Here is a 22,857-nt window from a genome sequence, read left to right as displayed (position 1 = left end):
ATACCCGATGACTGGGCTCTTGACCGGAGGCGGGTGTGACAGAGGCGTGAGGAGTCTGAGGCTTTCACCAGGGCGGGGCACTGCTCTAGCGCCATGTGGCAGAATGCATATGAGAGCTTCGATGCTGTACAAAACAAATATTTTGCGAGGCACAAAGGCGAGGTGAGTTTGGTCCGCAAACCTTTATGTAATGTAAGGTGTATTTGTATGTAGAGCGCTGCCTGTCACGGGCCGTGAGGGTATCCAGGCGCTGGTTCTTGCAGGCTCATCCCAAATGCACAGAGTGGCGAAACCCCCACAATGATTTACTTTTTATTGCTGTGTTATTTTCATCTAACGCAAACCCTAACATTGACTAAAAGAGAACAGCACAACATACCAATAAATCGGCATAAATGTAATGACGTCAGTACAGATATTAATCAACATGCAGACAGTTCTGTTCATTAGTGATTCGCGCATCCCACCGAAAATGGTGATGAAAGAGCGATTTGGAAACCTTCGAACAATGCCCCACACCAGACTAAAAAGTATGAAGCAATGAGTGTTGGTTCACGAGGGGTACTCAGAGGGTGTTGGGGTATCACATCTTTGGGGGGGCAGAGTAGGGAGCACAGCATTCTGAAAAGCACACTACATCCCTGGCGCTCGGTCGTAAGGACTCCTACCCCACATGCACGCCAAGCAGATAGAATGGTGGGTTGATGCACCCATGATCCATGCAAAGAGTGACGCCCTTCTCGACTCACGGGACCGTGGCAGCCGCGATGTAGCCCAGAGCAAGAGAGCACGCACCATTCACAGACTGTGCAGCTGGTGAGTACCCTTAAAATCATTGCCCGGGTGGCGCCGCAGTATGTGAGTACTTTTTCACTCTGGGGACGGGTGGGGTTCACACTGCCATGCTGTGGTACAGAAAAGAAAGGTTTTTTTGAAGTTTACAATGTGAACCCCAGCAAGACTTCATTAAAGATTACCCTCCACATCCCCTCGACGTAACAATCCTTGCGGAGTTTAATTATTATCAGCATCTCTATTGCTGCCATTGCAGGTCCGGACAGGCGGGAATTTCAAATGTATCTGATGGGTGCCAGAAGGAGCTTGCTTGGTGAGGGCCCCTCTCTGCAGTCTTTTTACTACCTTTGCCCTGTGTCTGATCGTTCTACTCTCACTCAGGGTCACTTAGTTGATCGCCCATCTTTGGCTAGACTGCCCCACTGAGCGCCCCCCGCAAACAGCAAGAAGTTGCAGCACAAACACTTAAAGTTACTTGATTTTTACCGCCGCACGCCTTTACATTTATTTCAGCACGGACTGCTCTCTCACATTTCGTGTCTGCCAGGTATGTCATTGCGCCTGGTTGCTATAAAATTGGATTCATTCTGGGCTGCCTACGATCTCATTCACTCTAGGAATTATTGTGCAACAAGCAGCCTCTCTCATCTTCAGCAGTGACACGTTAGTGCACAATACTGTAGTGTAACAGCTTCGGTCGGGAGGGGGTGCCGTGCTAATTGACTAGCGCTGCACGCATTTTGCCTCATTATTGCACAATGGTCAGCACCCTGCGCCAAATAAAACAAAATCTCTCCAGCAGGGGGGGGGCGTCCTGCCCACCCTTACAGTACGATCAGATTACAAGGGCACTAGTGCCCTCTAATTTCTAGTGATGCTTTGCAGTAGTTTTTAAATCTTTTTCTTGTTGTTCATATGGCTGTAAATTCTGATATGTATATATTTCCCTCTTATTCATTGCAGTATTTTGCTCTCGAGCTAGTGTCACTCATGGTCATTGAAATGTCACTCCTAATCACACTGAAATTATGAAAATGTCACACATAGCAATCTGAAACCCTGGCAGCTATGAGAGGGGGGCTCTCCATGACACAGCTCTGCACATTCTAAATATAAATATATCCGTTACCTTTCTTCTACTCGAAGTTTCATTTGGTCCATAAATTAAAGAAACAATGTTGTTGTGATAAACGTCATAGAATGTAGCCAGGAAATCGGACGGGCAACCACTGCTCACGCCAGTCAGGCCTAAAGTCACCCTCGGAAGGCTGGAGCTCGTGCCCAGTCCTTGGGGATTGGGAAACAATGGGACTATTCCCTCAGGACACATCATTGGAAAGTTAAACATGGAACTTGGAGGGAGTAAACGGACAATAACTTATGAATGATCTCATGGAAGGTAGGTAGACGAATCCACGACTTAGAGGTGAGCGATGCAACAAATTAACAGTGCGAGCCAAGACAGAGCCGAGCCAAGGGTCTGGGTGGTTCTTGGAACCTGTGCACGAGCTGAGCCGCGAACACGTTTGCGATGTAAATCATACTTCTTGAACAAGTGGAAGCTGTGACATTATAAATCACATGGAAACACTGTCTGAGACGTACTTATCAAAAGTGATAGTTTTTAACTTGAGTTTATACCCATTTCTGCCCCCACCCTGGCAGTAGTGCTATTAATGAACTAAGAGGCAAGACAGTTTTCACGTTTTTGAAGGTGCTTTTATATGCAGTAGTGAAGAAAAAGCAGGTAAAAAGAAATATCTGCCTAAGATCACACAATTAAGTTACGGGGGAAGCCGCAATTAATCCAAGTGTTCTGGTTCCACTTTGAACAGATCATTCACTGAATGGGTATCTGTTTGTCTCTCGTTTTTATCTCAAATGTTAAGGTTCTGTTTTCACCTCTTTGTCCATAAAGGTAGAGTGAGTGAGGGTGGCAGGCAGAAGGCACATGAAGGCTCGGCTCGTTATGGGCTCAAGGTTCCAATGGGACCTCGAGTTGAGCCAGATCCAGGCTTCAACTTTCAATGGCTCGCCCAACTCTATCTCAACTCAGCTCACTACATACCTCTGCACCACTTTAGTACTCCTTTTGAAGTAACATGCAGTTTCACACTGCATCAGGTATTACTGTTTCAGTTGTGAAATGTACATTGCATATATTTCACCAACATAAATGATTCGATTTAAGTACCATCACTTCGTTGTAGGAATAGTATATGTTGACAGAACCCTTGAACGACGACGAACAGCCAAAATAACTTTCCATAATTCATAATCATGATAATGAAAACACATTGGAAAGTGAACAATGAAAGGGTACATTCCATTTTAAAGCATTCATTTATCAAGACTAACACAGAGCAGGCAGAGTAACGGGCATCAGTAATGTACAGATGGCTGCCAATTAGAAATAGAGACAAGAAAAGCGGTCAAGGTGATGTGTAAATGTTTTCATTTTTATGTTTTTAAGATTTAACTGTGTGCCGGAGCTTAGACGATTAAGAAATAAAGCAAAATACATACATCCCTCCCTCTATCTCTCTCCCAAGCTATCAATACCCGGGATCCCAGTAACTCTGGGTGCAGAGGTGTTAGGGTGTTACGAGTGACACTTAAATGGTCCCTTAGAAACTTGCACTGGTAGAATCCGACAGCTCAAGCCCAGGCTTGAGCTGAATGCTTATGGCAGTGAGTAAAGATCTCAGTTCTCTGAAAAGCGTGCATTCAGCCAATATTTCTCAGCAAAGCTGCAAAACTGATCATGCACAGGCTTTCTAAGTGATGATGTAAATCCATGCATAAAATAGAATTCGAGTGATGCTACAAATGTGGCCATTCAGTCGACATTTCTAAATGACTGCGAAAACATAAGCATGTACTGATTACTACTGGGCGATGGTGCAAATTTGGGTATGCAGTTAGGATTACTGAGTGATGATGCAACTCTGAGCTCGCATTAAGGATTATTGAGGGATGTGCATATTCAAACATATACTAATAATCAATGATGGGGCAAATCTAATTATGCATAATGATGGTAATTCTGAACATTATGTGGGAATACTTGGCACAATGGTGTCCTCCGTAATGCTTTCTGTGGCATAATGGAAGCAAATCTTAACATACTGTAAGCACTCTTGGCGCAATGGTGCCCACTGGGGCAATGGACCTGCCACCTACAGTCATTGGTTAGCTGGAAATGTCATTCACAGTTTTGAATAGCCCAAAGGGCAGTCAATTGGTGGCTTGATTATCTGTCGCCATGATTGATGGCATGTCATCAGGGATGGGCAAGCTCCAGGAGGCGTAGTACCTCTCCATCTGTACCACCACTGCCCAAACACACCAGAGGGGGTCCTTCCATCAGTGCCGGGGTTCCGTTGCCACCTTACATGGAGGTGGCATGGCTCACTTATCACACCACTCCGGGAGCTACTCTTTGAGGTGTGCTGGAGCCAAACAGTGCACACTCCTTGCAGTATCTGGGATGTTCTTTCCAGGCTGTGCTTCTCCAGAGTGCTGAGCAGGGTATGCAGGGCATTTCACTGACACGGAAACTGCAAACAAATGTCAGATTCTGAGTTTTGACAGTCTTTGGCCAGACGCACTTGGACCAGTACCTGTTCCCTAGCCAAAAGTGAAGAACCTAGGAATAGGGTTTGACAAAATCTATCATTTGACAGCGAGACAGCCAACCTTGTGGTGAAATGTGTTGGTATCCTAAAAACATTGAAAAAGATCAGGGGCCTTCTCCGTGTGAAGCCGCCAGGTAAACAGTAGTCCAGGCCCTGGCCATGTCCAGACTGGACTAATGTAATGTGTTATATATCGGAGCCACACAAGGGAGGTTGAGAAAGCTCCAGAGGGTGCAGAATTCAACAGCAAGTTTGCTGCTAAACATCACGAGACGCTCCTCCATGGGACCAGCCCTTGCTAAACTACACTAGATCCCGCTAAGCAAGAGAGTGTCCTTTAAAGCCACGTGCTTCTGCCATAAAATCTTGAATTATAAAGTACCTTATTACCAATATTCTCTGGTGAAGCCTTATTGAGCCAGAAGAAGGCATAAGTCTGCAGGAGCTGCGTTCACCACAATCCCCATCATGAAAAAAGCACCCATGGAAGGATGTTCCTTTAGTTTTCTGGCTTCCAAAATGTGGAACACCATGCCTCTGGATCTGAGACAGGAATTCTCAGGATTAGTCTTTCGTAAGAAACTTAAGCTTTTTAAACAAATTTAGGGTGGGTAGACTGTGCATTTTGGCTCTATACTGGATAATTCATTTCTAGGGCAGGAACACTGTATGGAGTAACCAGGCGCTTTATAAATTTTGTATTATTATTATTTATTTATTTTACAAAAGAAGGTTAGTGCTTGTCATCCCAGGAAAAAGATAAACCCTTGAAAGGTAAAGTGGCTTATTTTAAATATAAATGAAACACGTGGAATATGGTACAATATAAGGAAAAGTCAGCCTAATTATTGAAAATCGCATTTAAAGATTGCAGCAATAGAAGAAAGGATTGTGGGAATGTAGATGTGACATCAAGGTTTGCGGGTATTTAAATATCCTGCTCAGCCACCTTCTCTTCAGAGAAAGACTGGATCTTCATCCACTCTGGATCAGATGCTTCTGAGCAGGTAAAAAGGGACTCAGCGCAATACTTTTATTAGTAACACAGATCAATGTTGACTGGGTGTGGAGTTGGAGTCCTTTAGAGCAGTCTCAAGGGTTATTGCTCAGCTCAGAGAGGAAACTAAGGCTGCAAGGGCTGAGCACACAGCATTGTCTGGGGAATACTGTGTGAAGGCTGCAGCTCCAGTGGCAGCCGCTGGCGGTGCCTTTGGTGATGGCATGTCTAATAACGTGCACAATTGTGGTTAAGTGTTGTTTGCTTTGTTTAAGATGTGAATATTTTTGGGAGGTGCTTTACTTGATAATACCAGTTTGGTTACTGTGAACAATCTGATAGGCCCCCTCAAGCTGCCTACTTATGATGATCCTGTTTTCGTTAACAATAAAGTACTGGAATAAGCCCAACCCCAGCAATGTAATGGCCCCAGGGCTAGATGAATACATTCTGAAAGTAACAACTCAACTAACTTGGCAGGGTCTTTAAGGTCAAGTGATGGAGTTTCAATGCACTGCTGACAAATATCAACCGGGTTGTAAGTGTCTGACTGCTAAGGCAGCCAAGAACAAGAAAGAATCAAGGAGAGTCAGGTTGGATGTAACCGGTAGGAGGGCTTTCAGCTCATGGGCACTTTCCTTCGCGAGTACTTGGAACGAAGCAGATAATACACAAAGGTTTGGGATCCAAAATTGTAAAAGGGTAAACAATACTCAAGTTAAGAAGGCACCTCTCAAGCAAACGTTTCTCAGATTTGTACTTGTAAACCTGCAAAAGCAACCCTCTACATTCCCAGTTTTATAACATATGCCACATCACTTTAGTCATCTGAAATAGGGGACATAGCTATCATTAGAGCAGCAGGAACAGTGGCACCAGGGACATAAGGGTTACTGCACTCCGATTAGGGCTCTCTTTTACTATACAAATTAGCATTTTCTAGATAACTCTAGAATACGGAGTTCGGTTTTCTAGAAAGCTAGGTAATAAGCAGTGGGGTAACAATAGCCCCTGCAACCTCCACGGTGTGGGGGGCGCGCTCCAGGGCGCCACTCCGGGACTGTGCACGGGCGGTGGACACGTGGCCTGCAAGCTCCTTACTTGGTTCAGAGAGTGGGGGGCCCCACTCCATGTACTTTGCAGGGGGGCCCCCTCATGTTTCGTTACGCCACTGTGGTGAAGTGGCGCCTTGCCAGGCTTTACTTTCAAATGTGCAATTTGCTGTTGGAACTTTTGAAATGTAGGTTGGAGGTGTCATTTCACTTGCTGTAAACAAGGAGGAGGAGTAATTTAGCAGTAAAAAGTTGTGCATGCCTCTGGAACTTTTTTTGTTGACAGGTTCCTCTTGAAAGCATCCCCAAGGGGCATACGTATATCTTACAGACAAGTGGAGGGGGAAGCCCTGGAGGACGTTTGCAAGCACGGACTCTGGTGTGTGTCCTGAACAAGATACGTAACAGGGAAGTGCGCAATTCTATGATTTTACTTTGACGCAGTTCACTTGTTTGACTCAGCAGTGAATCAATTCACGATAAACGTGTGTAGTAAATTCCTTATAATAGTGCATATAAAAAACAAAGAAGTGAAAGACATATGTCAAGTTCGATTAAAAAAACAGACCTTTTAATAATAAATATAGCACGAAAATGGAAATATGATAAGAGCTTATAAAATAATGGTCCCTAATAGAATAAATAGGGGAAATCAAAATGACAACAGTAAAACAGGAAATATTCAACCGCCAGGCTCGGGAGGGACTCAGGCTGCATCTAAGGAGGACCAGGACTCGGAGTAATGAAGATTACCAATAAGTAACCGGGGCATTACTCATCACAACACAAGACCAAGGGGTTTTAAGATACCCATACATTCTGCCCATTAATGATGTCAAGGTAAACCTTCGAACCAACTCAGGGTATATATAAAAACATATGTCCCCTGTTCATAGTCGGATAATTGAATTATTCGAAATTCCCTGTTGCTGACTAACAAAATGTATAATATAAGCAAACTTGAACTCACCCGTAGACCCTGTAGACCCGGAAGTCCAACTTTTCCTTCTGGACCTTCAGGACCCTAAAATGAGAATATAATACAGCATCACATGACTGAGTCCCTAGTCATATTTTTGGAAGCTACAACTTCGATTTTGAGCAAGACGATTCTTCAGAGGAAAAATTACATCTTTTAACACTTTGGATAATATTGAATAGACCTAACGTTAAAAATACATTTGAGAGATTTGGGGCCTAATTGCTGAATTTATATCACAGATTAAATTAATTCAATAAAGTATTGTTTGAGGGCAGCGCGGGTGGGATGACATGAAGACAACTTGCCTACTTGAAAAGATAACACACAACAGATAAGAGATTGATATACATGAGCTAAAAAGGGAAAATGAGTCATTAAAACAAGTATGACCATGAAAATGTGCATCCTATTTGCTTCAGAGCCGATCAATATACAAAAACGTGGTCACCTTTCTGGACTAGAATCAGATTCTAACTTGCCTCTGGTGGGGTCACGAATAAATATTGCATGTAAAACACTGATGTGTTCCAGAGAAGTGATGGTTTCATCGACCTTCAGAATGCAGATTTTTCTGTTGCTGGACTGCTAACTTGAAAAGGAGAGATGTCCCTAACGTATCAAATTTTCGAAATGGCATTTTGCCACAAACATTACCTCCCAGTTGCTCCCCCCAGGTAGCCACAGGTTAGCAGTTTGTTGAGAAACATCCATAATAAAGAGGCGAAATAAACCATTTAATAGCTCAAGAGTTTGACTGTCATACTATTCAAGTTGATATTCTATACTATGTAAATATTAATGTGCCCACCATTTGGTAAAACCTCGTGGTTTGATACTCTTTCTTTTCAAACTTGATTTATGTATTTTAGCCTCTGTCCTGATAATTCTAGTCGTACTGTTGCCACATGAATCGTTCCTCTCTGATACTCTGTTCGCAGGCTCACAATCGACCTGTATTCTTTTCTGTCACAAACCATATATCTTTGGCACTTTTCAACAGTCTCTATCAGATCTGAACCCAAAAATGACCAGGAAACACAGCAACTCTTTTCCAAATCTTGGCCAGTTCAGTTGGTGTAACTCTCTTATTGATGGTGTTATTTCTGTCTGCTTCTCCTCAGTTTTCAATGGCGTGTTTCGTCCAATGGTCAATTGTTTTGTGAGTACAAGTCATTTGGGCCAATATAAATGAAAGCTATAACCTTAGTATAGGAGAGCTGCGCAGCAAGGTGTCAATGTGTCAGACAGCAAGACATTATAAGGTGAGAGGGCATCAACAGATGACGTGTAGGATTCTGGAATGACAAGCCACTTTGGAAGGGAGGTCCAATTGGCAGTCATTGATGAGTGTGTGAGGCAAACTTCCTCTTATAAGATTGTAAAACTGATTTTTGAAATCATGTATGCTATTTTGTCACTTAAATAAAAATAGATTCGAACAATGATTTGTGTGTGGATAAATCTACTCTGAGGGGCAGGGAGTTGGCGTTGCTGGAATTTCCTGAGAGTCTCTGCCCATGTGTGGATATTCATAAATTCCTCTCAAAATGTTGTTTTCACTCTTAAAGAGGTTGGAAAAGTATTCCTAACAAGGGCAGGAGTAAAAACTTGAGAAGAGGGTCGGAACACATCCAAAATCGCAGGAAGGAGTTTCACCCAAGTGTTTACTTGCCACAGCTACATTTTAGTAAATTTACACATGCAAACAACATTGAATTCAGAGATATGTTCTATAGTTGCAATAGCCATTTTTCCAAGCATAATTCTAGAAACGTTTGTGAATTTTTGAAAGTCAAAACCTTCTTCCGTGCGAGATCATAGACCCACATGTGCAGCTTTACTCCTTTGTTGAATGATCAGACAGAGAATTTTCTGAAAGGGCGTAGTGTCAGCATGATCTGAATGTCTTTAGGGAAGGAGTTAAGCTGACAGACTGCATTGGCAGTAAATTATTTTGTTTTGGCATTTATTGCCTTGGCGAGAGGGATTTTGGTATAAGGGCATTATGTCTGCAAGTTGTGAGAGACTGGGCAGAGTTTGCCAGTCTGCTTAGCAGGTCTCATGTTCTTAAGTGCAGGTATTTGGATAACTAGCAGGTTAAACGTAGCTCTATTTTTAGAAGGGAGGCAGTAGATACCATAGAAGATAACTGTGGGGTGGTAAGGTCTTGGAGGAAAGCTATGAGCTGTGTGTTGGTAGAGTCTTAGTGTAAAGCTGTGAGGTGGTAAGGTCTTAAATAAATGTTGTGAGGTTGTAAGAAGGTGTTAGAGACAAGCTGTGAGCTGTGAAGTGGTAAGGTCTTAGATGAAAGGTGTAAGGTATGCCTTGGTAAAGTCTTAAAGCAAGGCTGTGAGGTGGTAAGGTCTCAGAGGAAAACTGTGAGGTGGTAATGTTTTTCTGTCTCTGAAAAAGCATTGCAGCTTCACTAAAGCAGCTCCATTGAAGTTAACAATGGTTTGGGGAGGGGCCCAACGTCCATATTGCATAGGAATACTGGCTTGTTTGCCCATGCACAGGCATCTGTCTGAACCAAAACAGAGTCAATTGGCCATTTACAAAAGACACACCTTCCATTTATTATAGGAAACTTAATGCCACCATTAGTCAGGACAGTGGTGGAGTGAGTTGATGAGTCCTTGGTAGTGGATGGTCATCAAATGTGTAATGTCAAAGAGGTGAAGTTATTCACTGTACTATAGTACTGGATGGGATTTTATCAACCCTAATCAGGAGGTTTAAGTACAGTTTGAGTGGTATTGATAGGGACCTTACCATCGAAAGTCTCAGTAAGGATTTTACAGCCATAATATTAGATGTATCCTGTTATGGTCTTGCATAAAAGCATCTCAGTGTGATGTACACTTGTGTGTATGTCTCTGTAATTTGCCTCAAACCTGAGTCCAAGGATTAATGTTCATTTGTAGATCACTACTGGAATAATGCCCGGTGAAACACGTAACTCAGCGATGTCTTGGCCCAAGCAAAAAGCATGTGGTTAGGGATGTTCAGATTCATCCGATGTGGCCTATGTCTGGCATGGGTACAGGCACATATGGCAACCTGATCAGGAAAATTATTTGATTTGCTCATATTTATGTCCAGATAAATGAGATGAAGTAGCTTGACCTTGATGTGTGGTGTATAGCACACCACTGAAGAGAACTGATGTTTTAAAAAAAACAACGTTATTTACCATTTTAGTGCATTACAGCAATAAAAACGAGAGCACTCACTGTCATTGTTGCATTTAACTGGGGTATACAGTGACCCCGACCAAATATAAGGCATTGTTGATACAAAAGAAGAAATAGATTAATGCTAATAAATGCAGTCCCATTGGAATGTCCGAGTCCCCGAGGGGAGAATGCACGCTTCTCCCGCCTAGCCCCTGTCCTCCCACCAAAGAAAAGCAGTTTCCAATAAATGCATGTAAGCAAGACAGTCAACCTTAGCAGAGTGCATATCAACATTCGAAAACAGGGTATTGTGCTGCATATGCCACTCATCCTACCCCAGCGGGGACTATGCCGCTGTCGAGTTGGGAGTCAGCAGTTTGACGTGTAGTCTCGGTGTAAGCCCTGAATGGCCCCCAGATTTCTTTGGGGTGTGAGGAGCGTGGTAATGTGGTGGCATACACTTCACTGTGTGTGTTACAGTACGCTAGGCTATCCAGCCAGTTTTGTAGTGTGGGCACTGTTTTGCGGCCCCAATGCAGTGCGATCTCCCTTTTGGCCAGCAGCAAACTAAGCAAGGCAAACCTCCGTATACCTTTAGGGAAGTTTACCACATAGCCCAGTAATGCGATCTCAGGCATGGGGACGAGTGTCAATTCTGCCATGTCTCCCAGTGTATTGTGTATTGATTCCCAATATGATTGTATCTTAGGGCATGTCCATGTAAAATGGGCGTAATCCGCGTATGGAGCATTGCATTTGCGACAGTAGTGTGGACTGGCCTGGTCAAGCCTGTGTGATCTGACTGGGGTGACGTATATTCTACGCAGAAATTTTAAATGTAACAGTTTGTGTCAGCTATTTAGGGAGACGTCTTTTGTCACAGTGCAACATTTGAGCCATTGGTCATCTGTGATGGTGTGCCCAAGGTCATCCTCCCAGGCTTTGCGAATCTTGTTGTCTGTAACCGGGATAACGTCTGAGCACGCCCTATAAAGTTTCGACATGAGGTGCGTCCCACTCTGATTCTCAATGATCATGGAGAGGGGAGAGAATGAGTCGGGCTTGACAGGAAAACTGGGCAGGGAGGCCCGGAGCGCTGAGCAGATTCGCCCCATTACAAAGTGGTCCATGAAGGTGGCGTGGCAGAAGCGCTCCTCGTCTGTCACAGAAAAAACGTGTCCATTAGGGAACAGGTCCCCCATTTTGGTGATGTCGAATATGATCAAAGTGCGTTGCACCAGTTTCCCCCCCATCATCAGCAGCCAGGGGGCATTGGGGATGGGTAATGCCAAGGAATACAGCATTTTACAAAAACAAAGGTCCTTTAAAAACACAATAAAGATATGACGAATATAGACTAGAATCAGCGCTATATTTAAGATGTCCAGCCGGAAACTTAATTTGATGAATCAAAAAATGCAAGGCAAATAAGAGCACAGTAATGAAGTGGGACACAGTACTGCGTCCTACACAAACATATAACAATTACATTTAGACACAAACATTTCAGGCAAGACAAGAGTAGCTTGTAGCCAATACGAATAACTAGGGCAAGCTTCTGGAACAATAATTAGTGCACTTGTTTTAACACATTGGTTTGATGTGCATACTGTTTAAAGAAATCAACGACGTTTCGATCCTTTTAAAACAATACTAGGATCATCATCAGGACGGGTATGATACAAGCCTGAATTATACACTGCCTTGGAGCCGTAGTGTAGGCGATTCCAGGAAAACCTGTGGACGCTCGGGTTGAGCTAGAGTGGAGCTTAGAGGTGGCTGCAATGAGCAGTTCTTCAGTAACTATGTTGCGGTTAAAACATAGAGTCTGTGATTGAGGGATAATTGTGGGTATCTAACCAGAGATTGCTAGGTCCAGGGCTGGGTGAAAATGACACTGTCAGCCCAGTGAGAGGAGGATTAGGATCCGTAGCTCGATGGCTGGGGTAAGATATTTGATGGAATCAGTGCACCACTCAAGGGGGATTCGCATTCCCACTGCAGTGTGCTTGAAGTTAAGGGGAAAATAACGGACTTGCGCCAGCTGATGCCCAGACCTGAATGCTGCCCAAATCTGATTATTTCCCTAATGAGTGGTTCAAGATTATTTTGGGGTTCCCGCACATAAAGAATGGTGTTGTCTGCATATAAGGAGACCAGGAGAGGGACAGTTTGAATTGGAGGCCTCTCTGTAGATGTTTTTCTTGAAAGTGTCGGATTAGGGGGTCCATGGCGAGAATGAATAATAAGAGAGACAGGGGGCAACCCTGTCGAGTACCGCGGGATAGAGAGAAGGGTCGGGAGAGTGTACCGTTCAGTCGTAGTCTAGCAGTGGGGCGACTATACAATAATTCAGTGGTGGCGATAAATCCCTTAGGCATTCCCATGCGGCGCATAATGGATATAAAAAAGGGCCACTCAAGAGAGTCAAAAGCCTTTTCTGTGTCTAACAGGATGGAGGCGGCCGCAGGGCCCCAGCCTAGCTGCTTCCTCTCTAAAATGATTCCATGTACTTTAGGTACAGTTCAGATTGGATCTGAGGGGCCCTTATAAGTCCCTAGTATATGGTATACTATGTACCCAGGGCCTATGCCCTATACCCAGAGCTATGCTTCAGCCCCTGGTAGGCCTCTGGGGTTCCTATGTACCCCAGAGGCCTACCAGGGGCTGAAGCATGTATTATGCCACCCCTGGAAAGCCACCCAAAATGCCACCACAGGTCTGCTACTGCAGCCTGGGTAAGGTGGTGCATGCACCCCTTACTGAGATATAGGTTCACTATATCTCACCCAATACACACGCATATAAACCTATAAGTCACTCCTATGGCAGGCCTTATCAATCCTGAAGGCAGAGTGCTTGGTTCTTATGTGAGAGGGTGCCCCTGCATGAGCAGAGCCCCTCTGCAGCCTTCGGAGACCCTTCTCTGATGCTGTTTGTAGTGCAGCCTGACCATATACTCTTAAGTGCATTATAACCAAACGGTAAATGCTAACTTTGGACTGGCTGCACGGAAACATGTCGTGTTTGGTGTCAAACACCTTGGAATTATACCCGCACACCAGTAACTGGTGTCGGAGTATGATCCCACCCTTCTAGAGGGAGAGACATGACAGCACTGGTATACCAGGTAGAAACTTAATAGAGCCCTGGCATCACAAAATGGATGCTGCAGCCACAGAAATGAGTCTGGCCTCCTACTGCTGACCGAAACTCCGGCAGGGGAGGCCTGGACAATAGGTTTCCTGTCACAGGGAGGTGTAACCACCTCCCAGATAGGATTATGTGTATTGGAGCTGGGTGAGAACACTCTCTGAGTGCTTTGAAGTCCTGCACTGGGGGCACATTTGGTGTCCCTGTGCATAGTCCAGCTCAAACCGGTTCAGGGGCTCCCAGCCCCTGCTCTGGTGCAAAACTGGACAAAGGAAATGGGTGTAGCCACCCCTCTTTCCAAACCCTCCCATAGGTGGGTCCCCAGAGTATGTCCAACCCCCTACCTTAGTATAAGTATGGGACCCCAATCCTTAGGACTTTAGATTACCATGGATGAAACTCTGAAGCTGAATCCTGGACCTTCGACGCTCTGCTCAAGACAAGAGGACTGAAAAAATCTCCCTTGGGGTCAAGGAGTGACTCCCCTGCTTGGCAGGCTCCAACGAAGCAATTTGCCGGTCTGCATCAGCAAAGCTCCCGCCAGACTCCGAAGTATTTGCAGCCCAGGAAGAGGATTTCTAGACATCTCAGAGGCCGACCCGAGTCCCCAGCAAAGCTGAGACCCACAGCCCTGGTGAGTAGCGTGGAACCGGAACTCCTGGACACCGTGCATTTCTACAAGTGCATTGACTTCCTGACGTCTCATGAAGTCGTGCTTGAGCTGACTTGTAGCCCCCACCTCAAGCACTAAATTCGCCGAAGATTGTCGGCCTGGTCATTTCGAGTGACCTGTGGGCCGCCATTTTGTGTTTCGTCTCGCGGTCCCTTTGCGATCCCTGGTCCGTTGACCGGTGGGTCCCTGAGGTACCTAACTTTGCATTTCCTTGGGCTTTCCTGGTTGCTCCAGACGTGCCCGACTCCCCACTAATTGGTGAGGCCCACAGACCTTGTTGGTCTGCACCAAAGCATCTTTCTCGTTTCTGCGTGGGATGCTGTTGCCCAGGCTGGTTGTGTCCAATCCGGGCACCGACGCTGCAGCACTCGACATCCTTCATGGGACAGCTCGAATCCAGCTCCTGGTTGTCCTCAACGCCTCCTGGTACTCGTGGCTGAAGAGTCAAGCTTCACCGCTTTCACCTGAAATCCCCCGACATCGGCGGGCATCTGCTCATCGCCTTCCTGGTCACTGGCAAGTGACCCAGACTCTGTCCCCTCTGCTTTCAGGTTCTTCTCATCTTCGATCCAGGTTTGGATCTCTTCGGACACTTCGCATCTTCACAGCAGCAGCACTTCTTCGCCAGCTCCCATTGAAATCGACGACGCAACGCGACACCAAAAGACACCTACGCACCCAGCTTCCCTGGGTGAGGTAACAGGAGTGCTCCGGTGCTCCTGTGGGTGCTAGCCCTAGAACTTCCTAAGTCCAAAAGGGTTTGACTCATTTCTAAGTGTATGAAAAGATGAATACTGTGATCAAGCTGTGTCTGGGCTGACAATGCCCTAATAAGGAAAGAAATCCCTTTCAGGACGAATGCCCTCACTCACCAAGAGGTGACATGCTTCATCATTTGGGCTTTCTCCTCTCAGTGGGAAAACCTAGTCCCACTGAGGGCTACAACCACTGCACTGAGAAGTGGGAGCTCAGGGATGTTTTGTATGGAGGATTAGGATACTTAAATCCCAAAGACGAGCACTTGTGTGATGCGAGGGTGCAACGCAAAGAAAAGAAAAAATTGTGTAAATGTGATCAAAAACTGGCTAGCGCTAGTGAAAAAATGCTTTTTTACTGGCTCATTAGCCCTGCCAGAAATAAAAACAGTGCAAAGCAGTTACTATTGAATACTGCTAGATGACAGAAGGTCAACATGTTTCAGCCAATGATCATCCCTAAGGTATGTGTGGCTTTCTTCAGGACCAAAACAAAGCTGCTGCTAACAAGTGTTTCACACATGCAAATAAAGAAATGAAAAAACGGACCAAACTGATTGAAATCCAGACATTGGAGACACAGATTAAGTCAGTCTTGGTTTCCTCTGTCTACAAAAAACAGGCTGAGGAAACCAATAAAAACAACAAGGAATTCAAGGATTCAGTTTTGGCAAGCAAGATAGTCAAATTCAGAAAAGATCTTGAGAAATTCAAGTTTGAAAAAATTTACCCATACACTAGCGATACCTATGTCCCTCCTCAGTTTAATCATAAAGGTAGGAGATATGGTTCTAACTATTCCACATCAGCTAGTGAGGATGGGTCGACTGATTCGGACAACACTTCGTTTGAGGATTCTAGACCTAGTAACACCAACAAGAGGAACAGAGGTCAAAGAGGTGGCCAGTATGGTCATGGGCAACAACCATGGTGGCCACCAGGCCCTTTTGGTTATCCACCACAACCACCATTTCAACCACCTATGTACCCATTCCAATCATTCAACAATATGATTCCTCCTCAGCCTTTTTTAGGGTTTGGCCCAAGAAGGTCAAGAGGTCGCAGAAGAAACCAACTGGCATCAGTCCACTGGGATGCATCAGTAGCTCCGAGGACATTACGCAGCATGGTCCAGCCACCGGTACAACCAGGGACCAGCAAGGAAACGACCTGATCATGAATTTAAGCAAGCGTCAGCTCAATTCTACTGAAATTCCTGTGTTAAAGAAAGGCTTGGGATTTGTCCCCACTAATACTGGTGATGCATTTCTGATTAGACAGGAGTTGGCTGGCTTTTTTCGTAAGATACGCTTACGCTCCTTTTTTTCCACACAAGATATCACTGACTCTTCTAAAGAAAATACCAACACTGGTCTTAGACCATGGTCAACTTTCAATCCTCCATCACATCTGATACCTGTACAGGTTGCTACCTTTGAAAAAGCGGTCCTCAAAGATGTGGAGGAATTGCTTCTAAACGATACTAGGCATTATCACAATCTCCCCAAATCTGAACAGAGCGCATTACAAGAACTGGCCAAGGATGAAACCATTGTGATAAAAGCTGCGGACAAGGGGGGTGCCATCGTGATTTTAGATGGCACTACATATAGAGCAGAATGCATGCGTCAATTGAACAACAGAGATGCTTATAGACCCCTTAAATTGGATCCAACTAACCGCCTTTCAAGCGAGATCAAAGGGATGATAGACGAAGCTAAGGACAACGGCTGGATTACTGATCATGAGGCTGCTTTTCTAGCGGTATCACATCCAATTGTACCTTATTTTTATGTGCTCCCAAAGGTGCATAAAGGACAACTACCGCCTCCAGGGAGACCCATCATCTCTGGAATAGGTTCCTTGTTGGAACCCTTATCAACCTTCGTTGATTTCTTTTTGCAACCATTGGTGCTAGAGATGCCTACGTATCTTCAAGATACAAAACATCTATTGCGCCTCTTGAATGACATTCCATTTGATCCTGAGCAAGATTTTTTGGTTTCATTCGACGTAGAAGCATTGTATACCTCTATACCTCAAGATGAGACGCTTGCAACAGTTGAAATACTGCTGCAATCAAAACCAAGAGACAGCATCACCCCAGTTCATTTTATAATGATGTGTGCAAGAATGGCAATGAAGGAGAATTTCTTTAGATTTGAAAAGGACTTGTTCTTACAAATATCGGGTACATCTATGGGCAGCATTTTTGCGCCCAGCCTAGCGAATTTGTATGTCCACTCTTTTGAGCAGTCCATTATATTCAAAGAAGAGAATCCCTTTTTAAGCCACATATGTATTTGGAAACGATACATCGACGATGTGTTTGTTATTTGGCGGGGATCATCGGACACCATCACAGCTTTTCACACTTGGTTGAACACACAGAACAAATTCCTGAGGTTTACTGTTGAATATTCTAATATCAGTTTACCATTTTTGGATATACGCATTTTTCCAGAGAATGGAGGGCTGGGTACAGAACTGTATCGCAAACCTACAGCCCGGAATTCGCTGCTGTCCTTCGAAAGCTTTCATCCTAAGTCCCTTAGGGAAAACTTCCCTTTCGGCCAATTTTTAAGAATAAGGAGGAATTGTTCATCCATTGATAAATACAATGAGCATGCTGAACTTCTAAGCATCCAACTCAAGGAGGGTAACTATCCCAAGAAAGTAATACGCTTGTCTCGCAAAAGGGCTGCAAACAATAATCGAGAAGCCTTGATCGATTTGTCCAGTCCCAAAGAACCTTCAGGCAGACTTATATGTGTGAATACTTTTAACACTCACTCCAACAAAATCAAAAGTAGTATTCTCAAACATTGGAAGATCCTCAACATTGGTACAGAGACTCTAGCTCCCCCACTGTTTGCCTTTAAAAGAAGTGCAAACATTAGGGACCATATCGTACATACTAGACCAAGAATCACGTACAGTGCCAGTGAACAACAATCACTATGGGGGCTGCCACCGGTGAGAGGACATTATCCCTGTGGCTCATGTGCGGCTTGTCCGCAAACCTCGCACATGACAGAAGAAGACATTGGCACTGCTAGACCCTGGTCTTTGAGGAAACACACAAATTGCAATAGTGACAATGTCATCTATCTCATTACGTGCCCCTGCCTTATGCGGTATGTGGGCATGACTACACGCAAGGCGAAAACTAGAATCCTTGAACATAAAAGCACCATTCGGTGTAAGAGGAGGGCAACAAAAATGACCAATCACTTTTTGGATTTCAATCATCAAGCCGACGACCTGCGTTGTACTATTTTGGAGCAGCCCTCCATCCCTCAGCACATCACAGACATTTCAAAGTTTCTTTTCAGAAAGGAACAGCGGTGGGTGTTCCGCTTAAAAAGCGACATCTCGGGGCTTAATGAAGATATCCCCTGGCTGTCTCTATAAAGTTAGGTGCTCTTTATCACACTTGGTTGGCCATCTACAATATTGACAAACATTTGATTAGTCAAGTATTCCATACCAGGCACACACTATAAATTATGAGGGTCCTGATGCTTTCCAAGCTTGTGTTTTAGAATTAGGACCCCATGTGCGCTTATTTCCATTTTTCATGGTTCCAAGTTTGAGGTGGTAAATGTTGAAAGCATTCTGTCTTTATCTGATAAATGAACGCATGGCCAGACATATCCCTTGGTCCCGTTTTTTCATCTTGGGAACATTCAGGGATCCTGTTGGTTTAGCTTTCTATCAATAAAGCTTTTGTTCTCATTCTTTTTAAAAAAACATACTTTTTGACTGGGTTGCAGTTTCCCCGTCGCGGGTTCCAGAATAATTGCCGGACGGGATTGGCGATTCTTCTGCACCCCAACGCGCATGCGTTCTTCAAACATACTATTCCCCTCACAGCTTACGTGGGAATGGGGACAGGCACTGTTGTCGACAACCTCTGGGGTCCTTATATTCTTTCTTTGGAATTCACGAGAAATGGGGTTCCCTTACCCATTTACTGCTCCTCACTAATGGGCCCTTTAAATAATTGCCGCTTAGGTTTGGTGTTACATTGATATCATAACGCATTCGCGTTATACTGCTCCCCACAATTAATGCCTCTATGGATACAGGCATCACTGTCGGATACCTATGGGGTCCTCATACCTTTTCTCGGAGCCGAAGAGAGATGGGTATTTAATCCCAGTTCTACCAACCCGTCGGTACCTCCGGTTGCAATTTCAGTACTACGACGGAGTACCGACGGAGAGGTGAGTAGATTGGCATATGTGTTAGTTGCTATTATTTCTGGTTGTGGTTTTTGCTCGTGTGTTGGGCTACATTTAGTACATTTTGTCTATGGAGACAAGTATGTGTTTGCCGTTGTACAACCAGTATGAGTGTCAATCTGCACTCCTTAGTCACCGAGCCTCACTCACATTGATCCCTTTGGAGAAAAACGTTGAGGGGTGGAATTCTATAGCATCTCCCCTGGGCTCTGTTCACGCATGATTTGGATCCTTCCGACCTAACCATTGATGCTTATACGAGCCGGTATGCTTTGTATTATTTATTTTTTATTTTTCATTTTCCTCATTAACTAAATCTACCTCATGTCGATCTCCCTGAGAATAACGTTGAGGGGTGAGGTTATATCATTTCCCCTGGCTTTGTCCTAATATGAGTTGGATCCTTCAAATTCTATCAGTGCTATACACGGTACTGTGTGCTTCCCCTGTTTGATTCACATTGTTGGTTATTACTGATAATTTTTACATTTCCTAGCACCTATCATATAGCAAATTGCATTGATTAGTTCACGCTTGCTTATTTTTGCAGACCGGGGCTCCCTTCCCTGAGTTGTAACCAGGTTGAGGTGGGCCTACTTGTCCCACAAATTGGGTGAGTCTTTATTATTTGAGCTTTTTGAACAGATTGGTAAGTTGAACTATGGTTGAGACAGATACACTACTGCCTCAATAATAATTGCCATTCAGAGAAAAGGTACGAATACTTACTGTGTTTCCACCTGTGTCTTTTTTGTTTTACTTCCAGACAAGTTCTAGCGAGACTGTATCCGCAACAAAAAAGAATTCTGGTTTGGTCCGTTTTTTCATTTCTTTATTTGCACGTGTGCAACACTTGTTAGCAGCAGCTTTGTTTTGGTCCTGAAGAAAGCCACACATACCTTAGGGATGATCATTGGCTGAAACATGTCGACCTTCTGTCATCTAGCAGTATTCAATAGTAACTGCTTTTCACTGTTTTTATTTCTGGCAGGGCTAATGAGCCAATAAAAAAGCATTTTTTCACTAGCGCTAGCCAGTTTTAGATCACATTTACACAATTTTTTCTTTTCTTTGCGCTGCACCCTCGCATCACACAAGTGCTCGTCTTTGGGATTTAAGTATCCTAATCCTCCATACAAAACATCCCTGAGCTCCCACCTCTCAGTGCGGTGGTTGTAGCCCTCAGTGGGACTAGGTTTTCCCACTGAGAGGAGAAAGCCCAAATGATGAAGCATGTCACCTCTTGGTGAGTGAGGGCATTCATCCTGAAAGGGATTTCTTTCCTTATTAGGGCATTGTCAGCCCAGACACAGCTTGATCACAGTATTCATCTTTTCATGCTCTTATTGTAAAGTTGCTCAGACCCAAGAAGTTATTGGTGTGTTGTCTGATTACTTATTGGGGAATTAACTTCTTGCAGGTCTTAAAACGTGTTCCCTTGGACCCCCTTTCCCTTTATGTGTGTTATCTCATTTCTAAGTGTCCCTAATCTTTAAAAATCTAACCGCGACTTTCCCCATAGAAGCTGACGGGAGCTTGTGGCTGTGTTCACACACTTCACACGGCCCCCGTGGGTCCCCTGTGTCACTACCTTGGGTGGTTCCTTGGGGTCCCTGCGATTCTACAGGCTCTAGGCCTTGTGTCTAGTTAAGTTGTGGTTCTTATACCACTATTTTAGTATATGGTTTGGCTCGCCCCTAGGGCCTGACGTGTATTTGTGCTATTTTACTGTGATTATTGAAGTGTAACTTATGTGTTTTGACCTCTAGTCTCATAAAGAGACTAGGAGGGTGTGTTTAGTAATAAATACATATATTTTAAATATATACCTGGTGTGGATATCTTTCATTTAGTGCCTCAAGAGATTATAGACTGGTAAAACAAGCTGCTTTACATTCCTTAAAGACTTAGCCAGAAGGCTGCTATCCATAGCTACCACTAGGATAGCTTTCAATAAAGGTTGTCTTTAACCTATAACCAATAAGGGGTTGTTTTGACTGATACAAGGTGCCCACTAGAACTAGTGGACAGCATATATCAGGCCAACTTCTCACACACTTCAATCAATTGAGGCACCAACATGTCTTTGTATGACTTATAAAAGTCCCCTGTGAAGTCGTCCAGGCCAGGGGCAGAGGAGCTTCTGAGGGCAGAGATGGCATTTACGACCTCGTCCCCAGTGATCAGTTCGGCCAAAAAGTCCTGCATGTGTTTTTCCAGATAGACCAAAGCGATTTCAGACATATAGGCTTCCTGAGCAGTCAGGTTGTGCCCCACCCTGGATGTGTACAGGGAGGTGTAATAGTCCAGGAGTTCACTGCAAATCTCTGAGGTGTCGGTGTGGATCTGGTCAGAGGTAGATCTCAACTCAGTAATATAAGCTTTACTGTATGGAGGGTGAAGCATCTGTGCCAGCACTCGGCCCGGACGTTACCCCTCACCATAGAGATGTGCCATGCGATATTTACTCAAAAAATGTAATCTCGCGGTCTGCGGATTCCCTATATTCAGTGAGGAGAGCTAATCGGTACTTGGCTTTGTCCGGGTCGGGCCGTGTAATGTGTCACTATCGATGTCCCAAAGTTCGCACTCCAGGCGTGAGAGCGTCATCTGAAGATCCTTTAGTACACTGGCATGTTTGGCAATGCACACTCCTCGTGTGTATGCCTTGAACCCTTCCAATAGGACTGCCCAGGAGTCCACTGAGCCAGTGTTGATGGCAAAGTATTCCTCAATAGCCTCGTGCACCTCGGAATAGAAAAGGTCGTCATTTAGGGCCCGTCCAGGAAATCGCCACTGTCGCTCATACCCTCTGGTCTGAGAACATCAAGTCGAAGTTGAACTGGGGAATGATCGGAATTTGTTCTCGGGAGAGTTGCAATCGATTGGTACCAGCAGGAGACACCTGGGGAAATGAGCTAGTAATCTATCCTTGTCCAGGTGTTATGTTGGCTGGAATAATGTGTGTAGTCAGTGGTGGAAGGGTTACGCTTGCGCCAGATGTCAAGAAGCAGCAGTTGCTCGCAGAGCTCTAGAAGTGCCCGGTGCACACGAGTTTTTATACTAGGAGGTTGGGCAGTACTGTTTAATGCGGGGTTAAGGAGCAAGTTGAAGTCACCCCCTGCTATCAATAGGTCATAATCTAACTTAGTGAGCTGAGAATGTAGGGAATAAAAAAATTCAGGGGAATCCGTGTTTGGGGCATAGGCGCATGCCAGGGCGATATTGTGGCCCATTAATGACCCTGTGACAATTGTGTACCTCCCCTCGCTGTCCCCAATCACGGAGTGGAGACTGAAGGGCACTCTTTTGGGGTGAAGTATTGCTGTGCTGCGGGAATAACTGCTGAATTTTGAAAAATATCTGTGTGCACCCCAGCTAGAGGTGAA

The 22,857-nt window shown here is 44.6% G+C and overlaps 1 protein-coding gene across 1 annotated transcript in view; it reads right to left on the bottom strand.

Moving 5' to 3' along the window:
* The window catches only part of COL22A1 (collagen type XXII alpha 1 chain), a 1,010,593-nt gene that overhangs the window by 303,744 nt on the left and 683,992 nt on the right, over nucleotides 1–22,857 (bottom strand). The window contains exon 23 of the mRNA XM_085604869.1: nucleotides 7,453–7,506. Coding sequence (XP_085460995.1) covers nucleotides 7,453–7,506 — 54 coding nt within the window. The remainder of the gene's footprint in view (nucleotides 1–7,452; nucleotides 7,507–22,857) is intronic.

This window comes from Triturus cristatus, chromosome 5_1 (genome assembly GCF_964204655.1).
Source record: "Triturus cristatus chromosome 5_1, aTriCri1.1, whole genome shotgun sequence".
Lineage (NCBI taxonomy): Eukaryota > Metazoa > Chordata > Amphibia > Caudata > Salamandridae > Triturus > Triturus cristatus.
Note: the sequence above shows the minus strand (reverse complement) of the source record. Positions and strands in the feature narration are given on the sequence as shown.